This window comes from Cryptomeria japonica, chromosome 5, assembly GCF_030272615.1.
Source record: "Cryptomeria japonica chromosome 5, Sugi_1.0, whole genome shotgun sequence".
Lineage (NCBI taxonomy): Eukaryota > Viridiplantae > Streptophyta > Pinopsida > Cupressales > Cupressaceae > Cryptomeria > Cryptomeria japonica.
Window position 1 is genome coordinate 665,664,828 of NC_081409.1, and position 22,434 is coordinate 665,687,261.

General features: G+C 37.3%; 1 protein-coding gene across 1 annotated transcript; it reads right to left on the reverse strand.

Moving 5' to 3' along the window:
* Window positions 1-13,133: 13,133 nt before the first annotated feature.
* Window positions 13,134-16,271, reverse strand: LOC131074992 (probable xyloglucan endotransglucosylase/hydrolase protein 7). The gene is made up of 4 exons (XM_058011748.2): window positions 15,296-16,271; window positions 14,960-15,060; window positions 14,120-14,316; window positions 13,134-14,036 (listed from the first exon to the last, which is right to left on the reverse strand). Exons 1-4 carry the CDS (start codon window positions 15,525-15,527, stop codon window positions 13,646-13,648), a joined length of 921 nt encoding a protein of 306 aa, XP_057867731.2. The 5' UTR covers window positions 15,528-16,271; the 3' UTR covers window positions 13,134-13,645.
* Between the last annotated feature and the right edge of the window lie 6,163 nt (window positions 16,272-22,434).

A 22,434-nucleotide genomic window follows, 5' to 3' on the forward strand; every position in this document is an offset into this window, starting at 1 on the left:
TGGATGTGGTTTGCCTTGAGGTCAATGAAGTAACCCTAGCACACCAGAAGTTTGAATGTTGGTCATGGCAGGAAAAATCAGGAAAATTCAAGACAGAAGGTGATTAAGATGTTGGCAAAAGATTAAGTGTTATATGTTGAAGAGTGGAGTGTGAAAGAGCAACAAAGAGACAACCAGTCAGAGACTTCATCGAAGATCATATAGACTATGTGTTGGAGGAGAAACCAGTGAGAGGGTTTAGTAGAGGCTTAATGGGCAAGGTCAGAGAAACTAGTAAATTGCAAACTGAGTTGCAGTGGTGTAAATCGGTAGTGTTGGAACTAGTAAGAAGGCAGCAGAAAGAGAATCGGTGAGAGTGTTAGAGAGGATAAGACACAACAGAGGCTGAGTAGAGGAGAGATCAGAATTGGCAAAGAGAAAAGTACCGGTAGAGAAGAAGCAAAGTACTAGCATAAAAGAAGCAGAGGCTGAACTAGTAAGGTTTTAGCAAAGAGAAGGTGAGCAGAGAACTGACAGAGACTTGGATAGAGGTGAAACGGTGGAGAGACATGTGTGAGAGTTACAAAGTTTAGTTGTAGCAATAATATTACTTATATATATATATATATATATATATATATATATATGATATCGTAACCACTGAGTTGGAGCTCGATGCAGGGGTTGGTACACTACTCAGGGGTTGGTGCTCCTTGGGTTGGTACCCTAAAGAAGGGGTGGTGCTCCTTGAGTTGGTGCCCTAAATGTTGTAACCAATGTCTCATTGTGAGGCTGGATTGAAGCAGTAGACTCCAACAGAATTTGTCACTAAGGTTTTTCCCATCTTGGGTTTTCTTCATATATACCAGTGTCATGTGATGAGCATTTGTGTGTGCTTGCATTGTGATATCTTCCCTTATCTTATCAGTAGGTTAACTTGGCATTAGGGTTGTTAACTGGTAATCACTCTTAGTATTAAGAGGTGAAGAAATTTGGTTCCCTAAATGTTGTAACCAATGTCTCATTGTTAGGCTGGATTGGAGCAGTAGACTCCAGTAGCATTTCTCACGGAGGTTTTTCCCATCTCGGGTTTTCTTCATATATACCGATGTCATGTGATGTGCATTTGTGTGTGCTTGCATTGTGATATCTTCCCTTATCCTATCGGTAGGTTAACTTGGTATTAGGATTGTTAACCGGTAATCACTCTTAGTATTAAGAGGTGAAGAAATTTGAAACCACTGATTCACTCCCCCCCCCCACTCTTAGTGGCATGTTGTGTTCAACAACTGGTATCAAATCTTAGGTTCCCAGTTGATAAGATTTCTCCAGCTTGGGTAAATTCTGGTATTCAAACACAATATTTTGTTTAGTGTCAACCCCTATTCCAATTTTTGATGGTTCAAATTATTCTATTTAGACTTATAGGATGGAAGTCTACATATCCTCTTTAGGATTTGATGTGTGGATGTCGGTTGTAAATGGCTGCCCTAGTCAAGTCAATCCTCCCACTGATTCAGAAGTAGAAAGAAGATACCGATGCAATGATATAACAATGAAGGCTATACTTTGTGGGGTCTTAGATGATGTTTACTCATAGGTGGATAGATGCAAATCAACAAAGAGCTTATGGGATAGATTAAAGAAGCTCTAGGGAAATGAGCCTAGCATTGCAAAACCGGTTTGTGGAAGCAAGAGGGAAAATGCAACACATGAGTCTGCAGATGAAGGTAGATCTATTAGTAGCAGTAGCAATGATGAAGAAGGAACCCACCTCTTCATGGCTCAAGAATCAGAGAATGAGAGGCACACATCTGAAATTGATCATGCAGATCAATCCTACCAGCAAGTGTTTGGAAGTGACAGTGAAGATGAAGAAGAAAATGAAGCAGAAGTTGATCTTGAAGGAGAACTTGTAAGTGCACTTGAGGATCTTAAAAGAGTGAGAAATGAGTACAAGTTATTCAAGAATGTTTCTATTGTGGAACAAAACCAGTTGATCAGATACCTTGAAGAATCCGAGAAATGTATCTCAGAGTTGAAGACTCAACAAGAAGACACCAAGGAATGCAAGTGTAAATATCTAGAGTCTGAGCTAGAGGCCAAGGAAAAAGAATATCAATGGCTAGAAGGAGATATGGAGAATCTCCGAACTCACCTTGAGAAGTGTCAGGATGAGCACAAGGTAAGAATCTGGTTTGATGGTAGCAGTGATGTCTTGGACAAAATGCTGAAAAAGAAAAAGCATTCCAAGGATACTAGAGGCTTAGGTTGTAGTGTCGGTGAATGTTCCACCAGCAAGAATGTCCCCCACAAAGACATTATGTTTGTCTCATACAATGGAGATAACAAGGGACAAACCTTCACTATTTGGAATACTCCTAGGAAGAAGGTTGAGCTAACCACAAGTGGTGAAGACATGAAGCTAAGAATGAAGACCGATGTTGCAAGAAGGAGAAACAATGTTGATCCAAATGGAAAAGGAAAGATAGGAGAAGGTAGCTTCATCGAAAGTAAGAACCTAAGAAGGAGACAACAAACAATACCTCCTACTGGTAGAGGACAAAGAAATGTTGTTTCCCACAAGACAAAGAAAGTGTGGAAAAAGAAGGGATCAGATGGAAGAACTGTAGAGTGTGGACAATCCAAAATCCATCCCCGGAGAAGCAGAAATGTTGATACTAAACTGTAAGATCTCCTCATGCATGGCAGAATAAATTTGTAATTCATATGCCATCCTTTATCGATTACTACTTCTCTTGCAAAGATTATGGTCATACGACAGATGAATTCATAAAGAGGTCTAGAAATAAGAATGTAGTTTGTCCAAGAAGTAATACTTATGGCTATAGTATGTCAAGTTGTAGAAACATGCATAGATCTGCCCCTATGCATAATAGGAAGAATCCATTTTCTACCTCAAGAAATGTAAATTATGTATGTTATAGTTGCAATGGATTTGGGCATAGAAGTCATGAATGCAGGAACAAGAAAGTTCAGCCACATGACAGTTGGTGTAGCAGATATGCATAATATGAAAATGGGTATGAGCATATGAGATACAAAGTGATGTGTAGAACAAAAGAAGAAGAGGTTTTGTTCCTGCAAGATCAAGTGGTCCACCGGTTCTAGTAGCCGGTTACAATAGCATGACCAAAAGAAGATGGTCAAATTGGTTTGATAAAAGGTCCTCTAGTCATGTGTTTTGTTTGAACATTGTTTGCTTCTACAACAATGCTTCCGGTCATGAGGCAAAATCCAATAGAGAAAGGACCAATTGGTAGAACAAGGTAAGACCTACTCCCAAGACTGAAAATGGGAAGAAGAATGAGACCAAGCAAGTATGGAAGAAGAAGGAAGACAGTAGGACCATGGATCGGCACTGTGCATTCAATGCATAGGTGATATCTCCTAAGGCCTAAAGGAGATGCAGAATCTCAGGGGGAGTAACACATTGACAATATTTTTCACCCACTTTGTGAAAAGGACAAATGGAAGAACATATTGTTGTCAGGATAAAGGAAGGAAATGAGATGGCAAGTGTGTGTAGTTGTTGCCTTGGCTACACATCTACATATTAGAGATAGATTGCTATTGCACATGTCAATAGGATTGCTAAATTGCATTTGGAATCAGAAGCAATTGACACAAGAAGACTAGAGTTAGAGAAAGATGCTCTGGTGGTGATAATGGACCAGTGGAGGAAACTGGTATGTGCAGTATGTTATCGGTATTGATATTGATCGGTATTGTAGGTTATGTAAGACAATGAGGTCCAAGATCATTGTAGTAACTTTGGTAGCATGGTTTGAGGTGATTATGTCTCAGGTGATATTGGAAAAGACTTGAATGACATGTGTTGGCCCGGTAGTAGATTGATTATATATGCATGAGTCCTTTTTGGGCTAACCGGTTTGATATGTGGCATGATAGTAATGTGGTATCGCATTGTGTTCATATAAGATCATGTCATATGTTGTGATGGATTCCATGGAGCTGAAAGATCATCATTTGATCACATATGCACAACTCAACCGGTATATAATGTAGATTGGAGCTCTGGTTTAGAACCTAACAAGCAAAGATGACCTGAGATCTATGACTCAAGGAGAGTTCACAGCCATGTGTTTCTGACTTGTATTAGACATGCTGGACACAGGGGGAGTGAAAGTGTCTATGGTTGCATCGGTATGATTGAGACTTTGGGATGTGCTCATTGGTCTAGGGTTGTGAGGTATTTCAATGTCTATCAAATTTGTACCTTATTGAAATCACAACTAGACCATAGGGAGTGTTGTCTGCATTAAGGGAGAGTTACCTACTCAGAAGGAGAGCATACAGTTGGTATCGGAGAAGATACAATTAGTATCAGTGTCAGCTTCAACACTTGGTATCAGCAATTTGGGGTCAGAATAACTTCTGCATATCAAGGGGAGATGATGCACTCTGACTGGTAGGTAAGTTGTATTCACTGACACAAGTTCCTACAATTGGTATCACACTCGTATATGCAATTGGCATCAGGTTTGTATATGTAGCATCCAAAATTGCGACACTCACAATTTCGACCGCATTTGGGTCTTCACGATGGCGACGCAACACTAAACCTGAATGGAGACCCCGAAACTTGCTCATGACACCAAAAACTGCTTTTTCCAGCACCCTGGCCTGATCCTCCTTGCACCCTGCTGTCCCGGGAGGTGGGACCAGAGTGCCCAGCGCCCTGGTCCCTGGCCCTATTTTGGGCCTGGTCTCCTATGGGACTTTGGGCCTTTTTGTTTGCAAATTGGAAAATAACATTTCTTGGTCGTCCTAAGGTCGGGAAAATCAGTCTTTCAACCCTAATTGGCAAGTATATAAACTACATTTTCCTCTTTCATTCGATATGACAGGAAAAAAAGGTGAAAACGATATTCAAACATTCAAGCATTCAAGCATTCAAGCATTCCTTCAAGCAATTGATCATTCTAAGTCTCCATTCAAGGCTAAGTGTTGCATTCAAGACAAGGATTCAACCATTGAAGAGGAGATCACTTACAACACATTACATGCTACAACATACAACATACAACAAACAACAACATCTATACCTTCGCATATAAGGATACAAACATCCTTACAACAAGGTATTAGTACTTGTTTTACATTACATTTACAGCATTTCTCATTTCTTGGTTAATTCCAAAACCGGGGTTTGACCTAAGGGCAAACCCCTAATCCCTAACCCCCCAATCGTCTTCGCTTTTCTATGTGTAGGTTGCAGGTACGCGGCTGAAATTGAAGATCTAGAATCCTTGTGCAGAGACAAACAGATCCCCCTTCGTTTCGCGGATTTTTCGGAGGACCGTGTGCACGCCGGGCGCCATCGTCCCGTCAACTTTTGCTCAAATTTGCAGGACAGCGCCGTCTCGACATTTTACTGCTAATTCCAGGTCCGCAGCTTCACCCTATATCCCTAACTCAGTTTATAAGCGAATCTTTCTCACTTTCTATGCATTCCTAGTTCAATCTTTCCATCTACATTCTTTACAAAAGAGGGTATCCTTGCTATCACAACCCTTGAAACTCATATAGAATCCAATCTTGCATTGCGTGGGATTGGATCTTGTGGGTTTCAACCCCTCTTTTGAATGTAAAGTCCCTCCTAAGTGAAAACCATCAACCCTAGTGACTCTCCCTTCTCCCTCCTCGGAGTTGGGGAGGGGAGAACAACTAGGGTTCGATTTTTCCGCTTTACAGTATATACATTTGATGGCTGAGAAATTAGTGTCAATTGGTGTTTGTGGCCTCCCTCTCAAGTGCTTCTAGTTGAGAGCTTGCAGAGCATAGTGGTTAAAAGGAAAGAAGAAACCAATAGAAAGGGGGACAGATAAATTTTGCAATACCAATAGAAAAGGGGGAGAGAGCTTATAGTATATTGGATGTCAAGACCCTTTGCCATTGTTGTCAGAGGGGGAGAAAGGATCCGTAGTATACCAGATACTACATGTGTTGACATCAATGCCAAAGGGGGAGATTTTTGGCATTGTATTGTCACTGATATCAACCGGTATAGGATGACAACCGGTATGGGAGATTGATGAGTTGTGTTATCATTGATGCATTCCGGAAATGGTGTCATTGATGTCAACTAGCATAGAAGGTCACCGGTAAGGAAGAGAATGTCATCTACCATAATGATCATTGGAGTCACTAGTACACAAGTTAGTGTTGGCTTGTTTGAAGACATAAGGACTGGAGACCGGTATTGGATAACAACCGATAAGTGATATGTTGGCAGTGCATTGTTTCCAATCGGCAAGTGAGCAAGCAGAGTGAGATAATGAAGAAGTGGCAACTGGTATGTTGTTGGATGTTTGGATGTGGAACAAAAGGACACCCACTGGATAAAGATGCAGTCACTAGATAATGAGAATACTCACAAAGAATGTTCCCAATCGGATCATATGTGCTTGTTTGAAGATATGCCTTCTCAAACATGGAAGCCATATTGGTGCAATGTCAGATGTAGATGACAAGGATTTACTCCCACTGGTAAGTGGAGATTATCTCTCATTATGCATGGAATGCATCATAGTCCTCCGAGATAAGACAAAAGAGTAGAAGGAAGGCGATTGAAGACTCACACCAAATGAACTAGTGAAACACAAAGATGCCTCATGTGCATGAAATTAGAGAAGGAAGAGTAAAGAAGGGATGGGTTTGTCACTTTGACAAACCAGCTAAGATGATGTTTGGTCTGATGAAGTTGAAGGCGAGGCTGAGCAGCTGCAAACAAAGAGAGCAACTGGATTGCAGATTCAGACAGATGAAGATTGTTGAAGGTTGATGACATGGTGTCATCAAGGTGGTTACAAGTAAGCATGTCCACCAGTGAGCGAGAAAACGTGCAGAAGTGAAAGGTCTCCTATCTGATGAAGTTGAGTATGTTGTGGTTTGACATGTGAAGTGACCGGTTTAGGTGTTCTACCAGAAGAGAAACAAAGTGAAATTTTGAAGGCAGACTGGTTAGGGTATAACCAGCAGGGTTAGAGAATTGGTAGGTATGAAACCAGTTGTGTGATTGGTCGATGATCTTGTTTGAACCGACTTAGATGTCTTAGCAAAGATGGATGTCGACAGAGATGCCATGTGGAGTCTAAGTGTCAAACAAATAGACCGTGCATTGTCGGTGAGGTAGGTGGTGACTGGTCGACATTAATGTTGATAGTGTGAATCATGGATAAGATGTAGAAGGATGCGGCTCGAGACTGATCAGAGGACAAAGATATGATTTGGTGGCTTCATGATCGAGGCAAAGTGTCCAGGGGCTAATCTAGGTAGGTCAAGCTAATCGCGTGATCGCTTCATGGTGATTGACAAGTGCAAACCAACAAAGGTGTCGTGTTTGCCAAATATGGCAAACGTGTTCTGGATGCAGTGAGATTGGCGGAGTTTGATTGATCCATTGCAGGTGGTCGATCTCTAGAAGGAGATCTGATTGGATTTGGTTTTCCTTGAGGTCGATGAAGTAAAACTAGCGCGTCAAAAGTTTGAATGTCGGTCATGGCGGGAAAACGTAGGTATAGATATGTCGATTCAAGACTGAAGGTGATTAATGATGCTGTCAGAAAATTTAAGTGTCGGATGTTGAAGAGTGGAGAGTGAAAGAGCAACAGAGAGCCAACCAGTCAGAGACTTCATCGAAGATCATATAGACTATTTTTTAGAGAAGCAACCGATGAGAAGGTTTAGCAGAGGCTTAACGGGCAAGGTCAGAGAAACCAGTAAACTGCAAAGTGAGTTGCAGTGATGTAAACCAGTAGTGTTAGAACCAGCAAGAAGGTAGCCGAAAGAGAACCAGCAAGAGTGTTAGAGAAGATAAGACACAATAGAGGCTGAGGAAAGAAGATGTCAGAATTGGCAAAGAGAAGAGTACCGATAGAGTTGAAGCAGAGTACTGGTAGAAAAGAAGAAGAGGCTGAACTAGTAAGGTTGCAGTACAGAGAAGGTGAGCAGAGAACCGACAGAGACTTGGATAGAGGTGAACCGATGGAGAGACATGTGTGAGAGTTACAAATATCATTTGTAACAAGGATATTACTTTTGTTTTTATATATGATAGCTTAATCATTGAGTTGGAGCTCGGTGCAGGGGTTGGTGTCCTAACTCAAGGGTTGGTGCCCTAAATGTTGTAACCAACGATTCATTGTGAGGCTGGATTGGAGTAGTAGACTCCAGCAGCATTTCTCACCAAGGTTTTTCTCATCTTGGGTTTTCCTCGTATATACCGGTGTCATGTGATGTGCATTTGTGTGTGCTTGCATTGTGATATCTTCCCTTATTCTACCAGGAGGTTAACTTGGCATTAGGATTGTTAACCGGTAATCACTCTTAGTATTAAGAGGTGAATAAATTGGAAACCATTGATTCACCCCCCCCCCCCTCTCTGTGGCATCTTGTGTTCAACACTTGCCAGTCCAAGCGACACTGATAATACAAAACAATCTTAATAATGTGGTTCAGGCTTACAAGCCCGAAAAACATGTTGAGGTAATTCATTCGAGATCGAAACATAAAAAAAAACATGGCTTAAAAACATAGAAAATGTAGAAAGCCCTAAACTTATTCAAAAGTAGGGCACAAATTTACATTCAAAAGACATGAATGAAAAGCATTGGAAGAAAAAGACAACATACCTGATATAGAAATGCCAAAATTCTTGAACTTCTAATCAACGCCAAAGAGGGAAGAACAAATTTAATAGCAAGAACACATAGAGGAATGATACAAAAATGGTAAAAATGGAAAGATGAAAAGATTTAAAAGAAGAAGAAACCGATTATCTTACAAGCTCCTAGCACTAAATGTCATATGTGCCAAATATAAATAGGTGTATTTAGAGATTATAGACCTGAAATGCATCAAGACATGTATTTCGGGTTTATAACCTCGAAATACACCAAGATATGAGAACAAGTGCAAAATCGGAGTTAATCCCCAAAAATGCACTTAAAAATATAAATTAAGTGTTATAATCACTTAGTCAATATTTGAAAAGACAACCTAGACTCAAATCAAGGTGTTTCACAAGGAATAAAATATTGGACAAGGGGAATGTATAATCACCTCGATTTATGTGCTTAGAGCACATAGGCTACAAATTTGGAAAAACAAATAAGGGGTTATCCCATGTTTGTGCCACAACTAAAAATGGGGATAACAAATTTATATGTAGTAATTTAAACAACTTTTAAGAATAAAATAGCTACAAATTGATATCTCTCAAGATTTTCTCATAGATGAATTTAAGAGGTCTATAATTGTAATTATATGTATTTATGATTTACGTTACCCACATTATTAATGATATCAAAATATTAATGACATTTACTAATGAAGCACAAACAATATTAGACTTATTCTAGGGAATTAGGAGTACGCTTATGAGGGATTAAAATGTATAACACCATCCAATATAATGATTATTTGATCCTCTATACGTAATTCTATCTAAATATTAGAATTACTTTAATATCTTGAAACATTCTTATATCATTGATACAAAACTTGAAGAAATCTATTATATCATCATAATAATAGTTATCATGACTACACTCAACCAACTTAAGATAGTATATCATCATTTCCTATAAACATATTGAACTTAGCTTAATAGCTACACTCCTAAAAATTATATGGTTAATTAATGGTGTATACATGAGTGATATTACATATATAAATCATTCTACACCATTTCATTTAACATTGAGTCTGTTGGAATGATCTGATACCCTCTCTCAGTTTACTCACAAGTACAACAATTAATTTAATTAATAACCTTATATTGAAGCACAACACAATTAAAGATATATCATGAAAGCACAACACACATAACATCAATATTTTGATGTGGAAAACCCGGAAAGGAAAAAAACCATGGTGGGAAACCCTACCCATAAGAAGATGAATACTCTGCAGTAGTATTATGAATAACTACAATGGGGTCTGCACTTGCAAAAAGGCCAATAGCCTAGAGTGCATTTCTCATCACAAAGGGAAGTCTCACTGATGTACATAAACATCAGACTGCAATCCAGAAAGAAATGAACTGTGAAAGTAGCATCTACATATGCTTGATACAGTTTTGGTTAAGCACTGATGTCTGCTCTACAATGCAAAACCTTTCCATCCTTCACTGGAATGATATGACTCTATTCGCACATAATCCTTCCTCTGATAATGCAGACATAACCATCCTGAAAACCATCCTCTTCGATTACATAAATAAGTCACCTATAAATACAAATCATCAACCTTATTGACAAGGTCGACTAAACCCTAAGCCCATAAACCCATAATTACAAAAATTACATCACATGACACCACTAGACCAATATTATGATTTACATTACATAGCATGAACCTAAATCAAGTATTCAAACAATTATATCCACCGAAAATTCCATTAAGACCAAAATCCATCATGCTTCACCAACCGGTAGAAACCCTCGGTAAATAACTGAAAGTTAAACCGGATCTAAATAGGACCATCGTAACAAAATGCCATCCAATGCAAAGTCACCAAATGCTTGGGACACAATCAATAAACACCTTCAACATGATAGAAACCAATTCCATAAGACGGACCCAAAATCCACTGACCAAGTCACCAAATAATGCATACCGGTAAAGCTAACTGGGATATCTAGAGGCAAGTCGGTAAAGCCAGAAACTAGCCGGTATCAATAAATACCAAAAGCGATAACAGCCAGAGCACCAAATCATGAACCAACAGAATATAGCAAGCATGTGACCAACCAAAATAAGCAACCAAAACCGAATCTAGATATCTGATCATACCGGATCAGAATCACGGCTAAAACCAAGAAGATCACCAAGACTAACTAGGATAGATCCAATCGGGATACAGTGTTGACATCAATGACAACACTTAACCAAATCCAGCATATGCCAACAAAGTCATCTCATAATAATATTGTAGATTGCTAAGAGAGAATAATGGACACTTACAACCGCAGTTGTCAACCACACACATATTGATTAAGAAACCAATTCTACCTCCTCTTGATTAAGTAAATATATTGAATCTAAACAACCCTAAAGAGTGACAACTCTTATCTTGTTCCATTGAAGTGTTGTTTAATCGACTTTGATGAACCATGTCTAACCATCATCATTCTGAAACTACCACAATTGGAGTGAAACTACCATCCCCTCTCCTTGTAGCTATTAATAAATTTCATAGGCTCCCTTGGTTCAATATACCATTCCTCCAACCCAATCATCATAATTGTTTCTTGCCTAACTAGCATTGGAGTATTCAACATCAAAGCATTTCCCATCCATTTTGGCCTTGAAATTTCATTAAAAGAGATAAATCCTATTGAGGGGAAAGCACTAACAATATTTCAAAAGAGCATATGTTTCATTCATTGTATTTTAATTAATGAAATGAGCTTCAGTAGGCCTAGATTCTTAACTCACATTAATAGGAGCTTGCATGGAGCCTTTCCCATTCATAATCAATTTCCTTTTAAGGTTTCCTCCACCATCCTCATTGGCGATGTAGTTCTACTAACACCTATAAAGACATTCTTATGTTTGTGGACATCCTGTGGGATAACACTTGGACATAATATTAACGGGCATGGCTAATCTGGCTCCAAAACAACTGACTAACTTTCGTGTTATACACACAGCCGAAAAATAAAAGACATAACTAGTTTTGTCGAGCATGATCGAGATCTGTAATTTTCAACTTACCCTTGTGTTATGCGGAAATCATGGCGTTTTTGGAGCCAGATTAGCTATAGCTGATATTAACATGGTTGTTACAATAAACATAATTTTCTAGCAACATGTTGAAGCATTTTAACTTGCATTTTGTAGTATTTCCTCGAATATCATGAATATAAAGCCAAGGGTTTTAGATTGGTAACTCCTTATATTACACTCTAATCCTTTCCACTTGAGAAAGTTGTGTTCTAGTCATTAATACATTGCTTGCAATGAATAATTTGGTTGAATTGCATAATAAAAACATGCTTAAATCAATGGGGTTACTAATTGCACATCATAATGCAAAACAAACAAGGGGCAATAATGTCCAAATCTTGATGAAAAATAACTAGATGCATGGGTGCTCTTGTGCATTGTTCAACAAGTTATGGTTACTTCAAATTTATGGCTCACAATAAGTCTTATCAATAAAGCAATATGAAAAGTTATTGTTATCATATACAAAAGCAAGTGCAACCTACCAGACTCTAATCTTTGTTGTTTTCAAGTTCAAGGATTATGCAAGTCCACCTTGGGATTCATCTGATCCACATTCTAGGTACTTGTGGTAATCATTGCCAACTCCCAATTAAGATGACACAAGCCTTAACAATTCACAGATACTAGGGTCTATCACTTCAATGAGCATCAATTAACATTAGAAATATTGATCATTAAGGCCTCACATTCATTGTTGTCATGTGAGTATGATATCTTACTAATATGTAGATCTCCTCAACCTCATATTACCAAAAGCTAACATGCACACAATATAGTATTTGTATGCATGTCCCTCATGAGACAAAAAGAACATTATCTATGTGCAATATTAATTTTAATCTTTTGGATCCTTTCCTAAATCATAACTATCATTACCATTTAAAATATTATTTGTATATTTTCATATTCCTCAAATTAATTTAAAATTGCATTCATTGTAACAGATCATTGTGTACATTTTTAGTGTGATCAATAGTTTATTTTCTTTTGCACAAACAATAAGGAAAATGCATTGAAGTCCCATCTTATGATGTAAGAACAAAAATACAATTATGGTAAAACAAGATAGGAAAGGAGAGAAAATATGTCATATGTACTATCTTTTTAATATTATAAAGGCCATTTCATACAAGACAAGGCTGGCTAAAAAGTTATTCCCCTTCTTCCACATCCCATCCTATTAGAGAAGAACAAAAAGACAATTATAATAAAACAATATACAAAAGAAGAAAAATATTTCAATACTGTAAAAAATATTTCAATACAAGACATGAAAATCAACCAAAAGATTATTCCCCTTCCCTTACGATCACTGCGAATAGAAAAATAAATAAATTACTAATAAATGAAATAGATGCTAATACACACGATTAGAATTTAACCAGTATCTATCAAATATGTAAGGTGATGTCTTCTTTAAAAATTGAATTGGGATTGATTAGCTATCAAACTTACCTAGATAACCAGTAAAAAATAGAAGTCTGATATTTAGGGAGGAGTTTCTCTTGTTGATTTTGAGAAACAGCTGTCCAGCTCCTAAGATGCACCAATGCATAAATTATGATGTATGAAAGTAACTTAGTCATTGATGCATCTTAGAGATTGAATAACCCCCGGTTGTTGTTCAGACAGGAAATATTAACCTCTTAATTACAGTTCCTTTTGATTGCACATGTTAGCCTATATAGAAGAAAAAACAATCTCTATGATTTACAATCCCCATACCCCTGACCAATTTCTAATAGCAATTTTGGATTTTCCTCCTTATTATTACATAGTATGTACAGAATACATTATCTATTTTTATCATACATATCCTCCATACAGGTAATAATAGCCAGTCATCCTGAACTTGTTCTTCCAAGGCATGGTGTTTAAAAGCAGTTCATATGCCATCCAAACACTCAGGTGGTGGAACTGGGTACCTAGATTTGTCTGTACAGTAGTCATATACCATGTGATTCAGTCTCACCCACCTGTAATTCCTGGCTTGTACAGGACTGAGACTCCTGTACTTCAAACCTTCCCACCAATTGGTGGTGTTAGAGGGACAGCTAACTCCTCCTGGAATTGAACATGCTTCTATATCAAACTCTTTGTAATAAGCATTGAATGGTGCTTTACTCCAGTCTATCTTCTCTAGCCCTCCTCTTGTAGCCCAGTTATCTGCATTCCACAGAGTGGAATATATTCCCATGGGCTGAGACTTTGGATAAAGGATCCCTTTTGCTTCATTGTTTTTATATACTCTGATTGGTATATCATCTACTGAGAATCTGCACACATAGAAATGTCCACTTTTCAGCATAATGGCTCAAAAAGTAGAAGAAATAACTGGGTCAGTGAAGGCTCTGCTTACACTATATGGTAATGGTTCCATAGAATAGAGTAGGTATGAAATTGTGCAGAAGGATCAAACCAGAGGTTTACTCTCTGTTCTCGGTCACCCTTGCCATGGGCAAAAATATTTGTTTGAACAGTATATGGCTGTCCTGATCTGTTCCCCAAAAATTCAAAGTCTACTTCATCCCTCACGTTGTCTGTGTCCGAATTCATCTGCTCATACAAACATAAATTACCACAAAGGAAGGGCATATTTAGATCTTTACAAACTTAACATTTAAGAGGGATTTGAAGTTAAAAAACTGCAACTTTGTGTTAAATAAAAGGAATGATACAATGAAAGCCCAAAATGCAAGCAACTAATAACTTGTTCAACAGGGTCTTGCTTCACTTTTGAGACAGAGCTCTTCTATTAGTATCGATTTTTTACTGAACCATGGAGATGATTAAGTGCAATGTTGCAGCCCACAAAGGGATTTGATAATGCATTTCCATATCGAGCATGAATATAGCCCAAGTGGCAGACCTAATGGAGGAAAGAGATGGATGCAGGGAGCGCACAATTGGAAACTGGGCCTATGCAAACCTTTAATAACTTCATTGCAGTGACTTATGAATGATTGAAACAAAATCTAATCTACACTTTGAAATTTTCAGGGTCTAGTAATAATATGATCCAGTTAAAAAAATGTCAAAAACTCTGCATTAAATAAACAGTATCTCATTAAGGTCCCTCAATAGAAAATCAATAAAGCACAATCAATAGAACTCTGTATCTGTCAACCTGTACATAGAAAGCAGTCACTATTCCATAGAAATTCAAAGCAAAGAAATTCAAACTATTAAAGAATCTTACATAAAAAGCAGTCACTGTTCCAGCAGAATCACCAGGAACAAGTTTGATTTTCATGCTAATTCGACCAAAAAGATACTTTTTCTTAGAAGCAAATCCTGAGCCTGGGATAAAACCCAATCACAACAATAAGCCTGTATTGTCTCCTCAATTTCAAATATTACAAAAAAAAATTGTACATAATTAAAGACTAAGATCGAATTCTATTATATTTTATCAAGATTGTTAGTAAATATCCAGATAAATTCTCAACAAGACATATGAGTTTACAGTTAACCCCCAAAAGCCAAATACCTATTAGGTCAAGCCAAAAGATCTTTTAAAAACAGGCAGATTTACCTGAGATTTGGTCCAAACGAAGCTGAATGGCATTGCCATCTAGTGCACTGGTTTGCTTAATGTGGTCATCTGCCCATGTTATGCGAAAATCTTCCCAAAAGACTGCAGGGTATGCCATGACAGACATCACTAGAAACCCATTTAAAACAATAAGCAAAATGAAACTTTTGCCTCTCTCCATTACAACTCCTCTTACTGCAATACAAAATACAGCAGAAGCAAGTATGCCCATTCTATGAGGCACCAATCCTCCATTTATATAGGCAATTGAAGCTCCAAATCATCCCAGGTGTCCCTATAATTATTACCAGAGACGTCAATCTAGATCATCACAGCTATTGTGATGAGATGTTTTGGCCAACACTTGCAATACCCAGCCCTAGAAAAACACCGGCCCACAATTGCCATGCCAGGATTCCTAAATTTCCACCGGTCAAATTGCAGAGAAAAACTATTGGTGGGATTAGGGACTGTCCATTCTATTCCATGTCATTGATTTGAACCTTTTTGTTGTATTAATGATAAAATATGAGTGGGAGAGAAAGAGGCGGTGGCTCTGGTCGTAATTCTGCTGTCGACCCAATTATTTGGACCTTGGAATTCTTCTCTCTTCCTACATCGTGACGTCCATGGCATTCAATCTGTCCCATCGAATAGAACCTCCCTGTAAATTCATTACTCAGTACAAATCCAAAAGTAGGCTAAATAAGTTATCAAATATCTGTATGCTCTGATTTTGACCGCATGATTCTCATGCCTTATCTCCATTTCTGCACAGAAAAAAAACATGCTTTTAGTGATACCCAGCGCCGACAGTGTGGATTTTTAATTTTAATGGAGATTCATCCATCCGGTACATTTTTAGTGGGAAACTTGGTGAGGACTTCAGTCTCCCTCAAACCTCTCTTTCGCTTTGCGCTGCTGATCCGTATGTCTAGACACGTGTTGGAATAGCTTTCAGCAATTCAAACGTACAAATAATGGCCTGAATATATATGGCTAGATCCTCTGGTTTTGGACTGTGTATTAGTAATAGCCTATGCTCCTCCCTATAAAACTACAGGGCAATGGCTACGCAGGGGACAAAACGGTCCCCCCCATGCCATGCCTTCCCTTCTCCATGCCCCCATGCCATGACGCCAGTCCAATCAAACTGTCGCGTCAGAAGTTCTGCTCCCAAAATTAGTACTGTCCTGTCGCGTTCATTTATTTTAATATGTTATTAATTTATTATATATATATATTTAAAAGTTACAATAAGTAATATAATAAATTAATAGTTGATTATATATTTAGATTAAACTACAGCAGGTAAGTACAGTCCGTGCATTGGCAGACAACCTCGGGGAAAACAATGCACATGGAAAACGGTGCCGGGAAAAAGGGGCAAACGTTGGTAAATAAATTTTATTTATATATTTAGTAAATTTTATTTAATATTTTATATATTTTATCTAATATATTTTAACAATATTTTTATTATAATTTTTAATATATTTTATTTATGTTATATTTTTTATGTTTTAGTATATTTTGTTTATATTATATTTTAATTATAATTTTTAATACATTTTATTTATATTATATTTTCCTATTTTTTAAATATATTCAACTTAATAATTTACTTAATAAATTATATTTATTTTTATTAATTCAATAATTCAAAAGATAATAGATATCAATTTGAATAATATTTTATTAATGTTTAGATCAAATTTATATATGTATTAGATATAACTTTGATTGTACATTTTAATTTAATTATATTTATATAATTTTTTTTTAATATATTTTATTTATATTATATTTTAATTATAATTTTTAATACATTTTATTTATATTATATTTTTCTATTTTTTAAATATATTCAACTTAATAATTTACTTAATAAATTATATCTATTTTTATTAATTCAATAATTCAAAAGATAGTAGATATCAATTTGAATAATATTTTATTAATGTTTAGATCAAATTTATATATGTATTAGATATAAATTTGATTGTACATTTTAATTTAATTATATTTATATAATTTTTTCTTCATATAAATATCATATATGCATTCAATCAACTCTAAAATATAGAAAAAAATAGCCAAAATTTTTGTTAAAGAATATGGTGAATGTAATTTGTAATTTATAATCATACAACTCATTTGTGTAAACTTGCCTAGACAAAAAGATGGGAAGGAGAAAAATTGGAGAGAAAGTTATTATTTTTAATATAAATTAATATTTTCCCCCTAGTTAAGTGTACTAGAGATTGAATCTAAATCCACGTCTACAATGTAAGCACCACATTGGAAAAACATAATTTTGGTTAAGTCAAATATAGTGAAGAATAAAATATTAAATATAATTAAAATATATTGAATTAAATATTAAACAAAGTTTACTACAAATATAAATAAGCTAATAAATTAATATTCATTTGAAAGTTTAAAAAATTAATATAAATAAAATATATTAAAAAATTTAATATAAATAATATATATATATAATTAAATTAAAATGTACAATCAAATTTATATCTAATACATATACATTTGATCTAAAGATTAATAAAATATTATTTAAATTGATATCAATTATTTTTTGAATTTTTAAGTTAATAGAAATAGATATAATTTATTAAATAAATTATTAAATTAAATATATATTTTTAAAAAATATATATAATCAATTTTGGAATGTAGGAAATGCTTGTTTTAGGACTGTTCCTTGGAACCCTATTGCATGTAATGAGGAAATCATGGCACTATCTAACCCTAAATGGGTCGTCATTAAAAATGTTCCGCCATTCTTATGGAACTGTATCTCAAAAATTACCGAACCTCTAGGCAAAGTGATTAAAATTGATTCTTTTGTTGCTTTATTACCCCATATGGATGCGAGAGTACTTGTTGCCTTCAATCCTGGCTCGGCTTTTCCCTCTGAAATTGATATCAGTATTGAAAACCAGTTATTTTCATGTCCCTTAGAGTATTTGGAGGGAATTAATGCATGTCATAAGTGCAGAAGAAGTGGGCACTTCTTCAAAAACTGCCTTCTGTTAGCGGGGAAAAATGTTGCTCCTTCCAAGAAGACCTTTGTTTGACATCCTCTTCACTCTGCCTCCAAGACTCCTCGAACCCTAAACAGACTGACCCTACTCCTCCCTCCCCCCCCCATTACACCCTGAATCTACACCTCATGTCCCCCCCAACCATTCACAACCTAACCCTCCCGACCCGCCACCTCCACCCGGCCCTGATCCCCCACTCTCTAACTACCACCCACAAGGTTGCCCTAATCCACCCAGTGCTCCTCCCTCGATTGGTGAGTGTTTAGTTAAATATCAGAAGGCCATAAAAGAGGCCAATTTGGCGGCCAATATCTCTATCCCACTGGAATCTGATGTGGTTGGGTTTCCCACTAATAATGGTGGACCCAGAACCTAAAATGCACAACAAATTATCCTTGAAAAATTGAAAATGGTTGTAGAACATAGAAAACAACTTGAATTATCAATAAGTAATCAGAAAAAGGAGATTGAGTCTTATACCATGCCCTTCCTCCATGAATTGATCGAAGGGGATGATGGTGGTGCTTAAGATACCACCAATGCCATCTGTTTTGTAAGTCAATCCCCTTCGGGGTCTGAATGTAGGGGCAATTGTGACATTCCTAGGGAGACGAGCATCCCTCCCATAGTTTCCGACTCAAATACTCCCTTGGAGACCAAGGTTGAGGGTGAGGGAGCACAAAACCCCACCACACCCCTTGAGCTAACATCAGGTGACATTGATGGGGATATGGGGCTTACCATCCCCCCTTCCGACCAAACCATAGGGGATGTCCATGGTACTGAACCCTGTTTGAAATATGATGACTTTGAGGTTATCAACAATGGTGGGGATAAGCCATTTTCCCTAGATGCTAGAGTTTTTGATTTTGGATCTAATAATGGGGAAGAAGACCTATTTGGAAATAAATCTAAGAAAAAAAGGAGGAAAAGATCTCCTAAGGCATCCAAGAAGGCTTCAGTTAGGAAGGAATCATTGGGACCCGAACAACTCTTGGAACTAAGGAAGAAAAGAGGTAGACCACTTTCAATAGTGGCTTTTGATGCTAGTCACCTCTCTAATCCTGAGGAATGGCCTAAGTGCTTCAAGGGGTTTAAGTCCCCGATGGACACTACTGAACAATCCTTCTAATGTTGAAAGCCATCTCATGGAACATCAGGGGAGGCCCCTGATAGGAAATATGTGGTCAAAAGATTTCTAAATATGCACAAGGATATTGACTGCCTTCTGCTCCAGGAGCTAAAATAAGTGGGATTCACCTTAGAAGTTGGACTAAAATCCATTTGGAGGGAGGCCACTCCCTTCTATACCAATCACCCTAGGGAAAGAGGTGGAGCTGCAATTTTATTAAACCCTAATTGGGCAAATAAGGTGAAAAAATGGGGGCAATCCCCATGTACAAGGGCAGTATGGGCTATCATTCAGAATGACAACTCCACCTTTGGCATTTGCTCAATTTATGCCTCCAATGACTACCGTGAAAGAGGGAGTATGTGGGAATGGATTGCTAACTTGGAGGATATCCCCTGGTTCTTGGGAGGATATTTCAACATGGTAATTAGTGCTCAAGATAAACAGGGAGGAAACAAGGTTGAATGGAAGGGTGCTAAGAGAGTACAATGGGAAAGGATGGTTAACAAGATGAGATTGATTGATCCTTTAGCAGGAAAGAAGGGAGAATATAAATCAATATGGTACACTTGGTGTAATCATCAACAATATAATAAAAGAGTCTATTGCAGGCTTGATAGATTTTATTTCAACAAAGAGTTCTTTGAAATTGCTAAAAATGATGAGGGTGTTCAATATGTTGTCATACCATATACATTATCAGATCATCATCCTATTATGGTTGGGCTAAAGATAACTGATAGTAGGGTGGCCCCACCAAACCCTAGCTTGAACTTTAGAATGAACACTAGTTTACTAATGGACGAGGACCTAAAATGTGCCATGTTTCTGCTCAAAATGTTTAATAAATATGGTAATTGCCAAATGTCCAACATTGACAGATGGAACCGGAATGTTAAAACCTGGACCCCACTCTGTCAAGCTGTGGGTAAAAATAAGGCTAAGGATGCCAGAGCCTCTGAGTTACAACTGCATAATGCCCTCCAAGTGGCTGAGCTGGAGCTTCAAGGGGATCCTAAGAATGTATCACTCACCAACCGGTTTATTAGGGCTTAGATTGATCTTAGAAGATTGTAGAATCAGAAAATCAAAGGGTGGAGAACTAGGGCTAAATTAAATTGGTTGGATATTGGAGATCGAGGATCTAAATTCTTCTTATAGCTTCTTAAAATGAAACAAGCTAGAGAAAAAATTGACACCATCTGGGAGCAGAATAAGAACCTCTCTGAACCAGCTGAAATTCTTGAGTGCTTTGCCCAATTCTACAAGGATCTGTTCTCTGCTGAACCAAGTAGGGAGGAATAGGAAAATGCCAGAAATATTGTCATGTCCTTGGTCCCCAAACTTATTGACAAGGAGGATAGTAGGATACTTGAAATGGCTATTTCAAAAGAAGAAATCAGGAGAGCTATCTTGGCTCTTAGCAATGATAAATCCCCCAGCCCTGATGGGTTTCCAATAGAATTTTATAAAGAAAATATTGGATGGATTGTTGATGATCTTCACTCCCTATACACTAAGACGATACATATTGGTTCCTTGGGCAAGAATATTAACCAAGGTCTGATTAAGCTAATTCCTAAAGGAGGTGACAAAACCCTACTTAAAAATTGGAGACCTATCACACTGTCGAATGTGTCATACAAAATCTTAGCTAAGTTGATTGCATGCAAGTTGGAGAAAATCTTGCCTAAGATTGTCAATACTACTCAAACAGGGTTTGTTAAAGGAAGTTATAACTGGAAAACCTAATTACTTGTTGGGAGTCGTTCCACTGGGCTAAGGAATCAGCACAAAGTGGAGCCATGTTGCTCATAGATTTTGAGAAAGCCTATGACAGGATAGAATGGGATTATATCATTCAGATGCTTCAGTCATTAGGCTTGCCCCCCCCAGATTTTGTAATATGGTCAGAACTCTGTTATGTGATGCCAATGTTGTTGTTGAAGTAAATGGGATAAGGTTCTCCAATTTTACACTAACTAGATCCATCAGATAGGGGTTCCCTTTAGCCCCTGCCCTATTTGTCCTAGCTGTTGATGCAATGTTCTACTTACTTAAGGACTCCTCTACTACTCCCCCTATTAGGGGTATTTCCTTACCTAACAAGGAGGAAATCTGTAATGTTCAATTTGTTGATGACACTACACTATTAATTAAGCTTGAGGAAGATAACCTTGCTGCCCTAATGAAAAATATTGATCTCTTTTGCCTAGCATCTAGCAGTAAGATTGCTATGCACAAATCCAATCTCCTTGGTTGGGATGACAACTCTCCAGGCTGGCTCTCAAAGTTCTCTCTCAATTGGTTGGGCCCAACACAGATTGTAAAATATCTAGGTATTCCCTTTTCTATTCTCCCAAATCTAAAAGAAATGTGGGAATGGGTAAGGAACAAGATTGATAAGAAACTCTCCAAGTGGAACAAGAACTTTCTCTCCTTGGCTGGAAGATTCCAGGTGTGTCAAAAAATATTGGCCTCATATAATATTTATTTCTCTTCAGCTTGGCTCTTTAGGAATTACCAATTTAATTATGTTCAAAAGCAGATTAGGGAATTCTTATGGTCAGATGGCAAGGGTACTAGGAAGCAACATGCAGTCAAATGGGAGTGGTGCACTATGCATAAACTATTTGGTGGGATGGGGTTGAAAGACTTGAAACTACAGGGCATTGCTCTTGCCTCCAAGTGGATTCTTAAGGCCATGGAAGGTAATGAGCCATGGAAAGCTCTTATAAGAAATAATATTATATGCTCGGTCCCTAAGAAAGCCAAGAAATGGAAAGATCTCCCAATACTTGACCTTCTTATGGGACAGTTTGAGGTATCTCTGGTTGGTTCTAATATCTTTAAGTCCTTATGGAAGGCTTGGGAACATGTGAAACACTTGGTACATATCAAAGTTAATGGCACTGTACAGGGAAATATTGATGATAACAAAT

What these genes read in the sequence shown, in the direction of transcription:
- LOC131074992 (XM_058011748.2), bottom strand. Translation starts at nt 15,527, where the DNA reads ATGGGCATACTTGCTTCTGCTGTATTTTGTATTGCAGTAAGAGGAGTT. An exon ending in TCGTTTGGACCAAATCTCAG is followed by an intron (nt 15,061 to 15,295) that starts GTAAATCTGCCT and finishes GTTTTATCCCAG; the next exon opens with GCTCAGGATTTGCTTCTAAG. An exon ending in GAACAGTGACTGCTTTTTAT is followed by an intron (nt 14,317 to 14,959) that starts GTAAGATTCTTT and finishes TTGTATGAGCAG; the next exon opens with ATGAATTCGGACACAGACAA.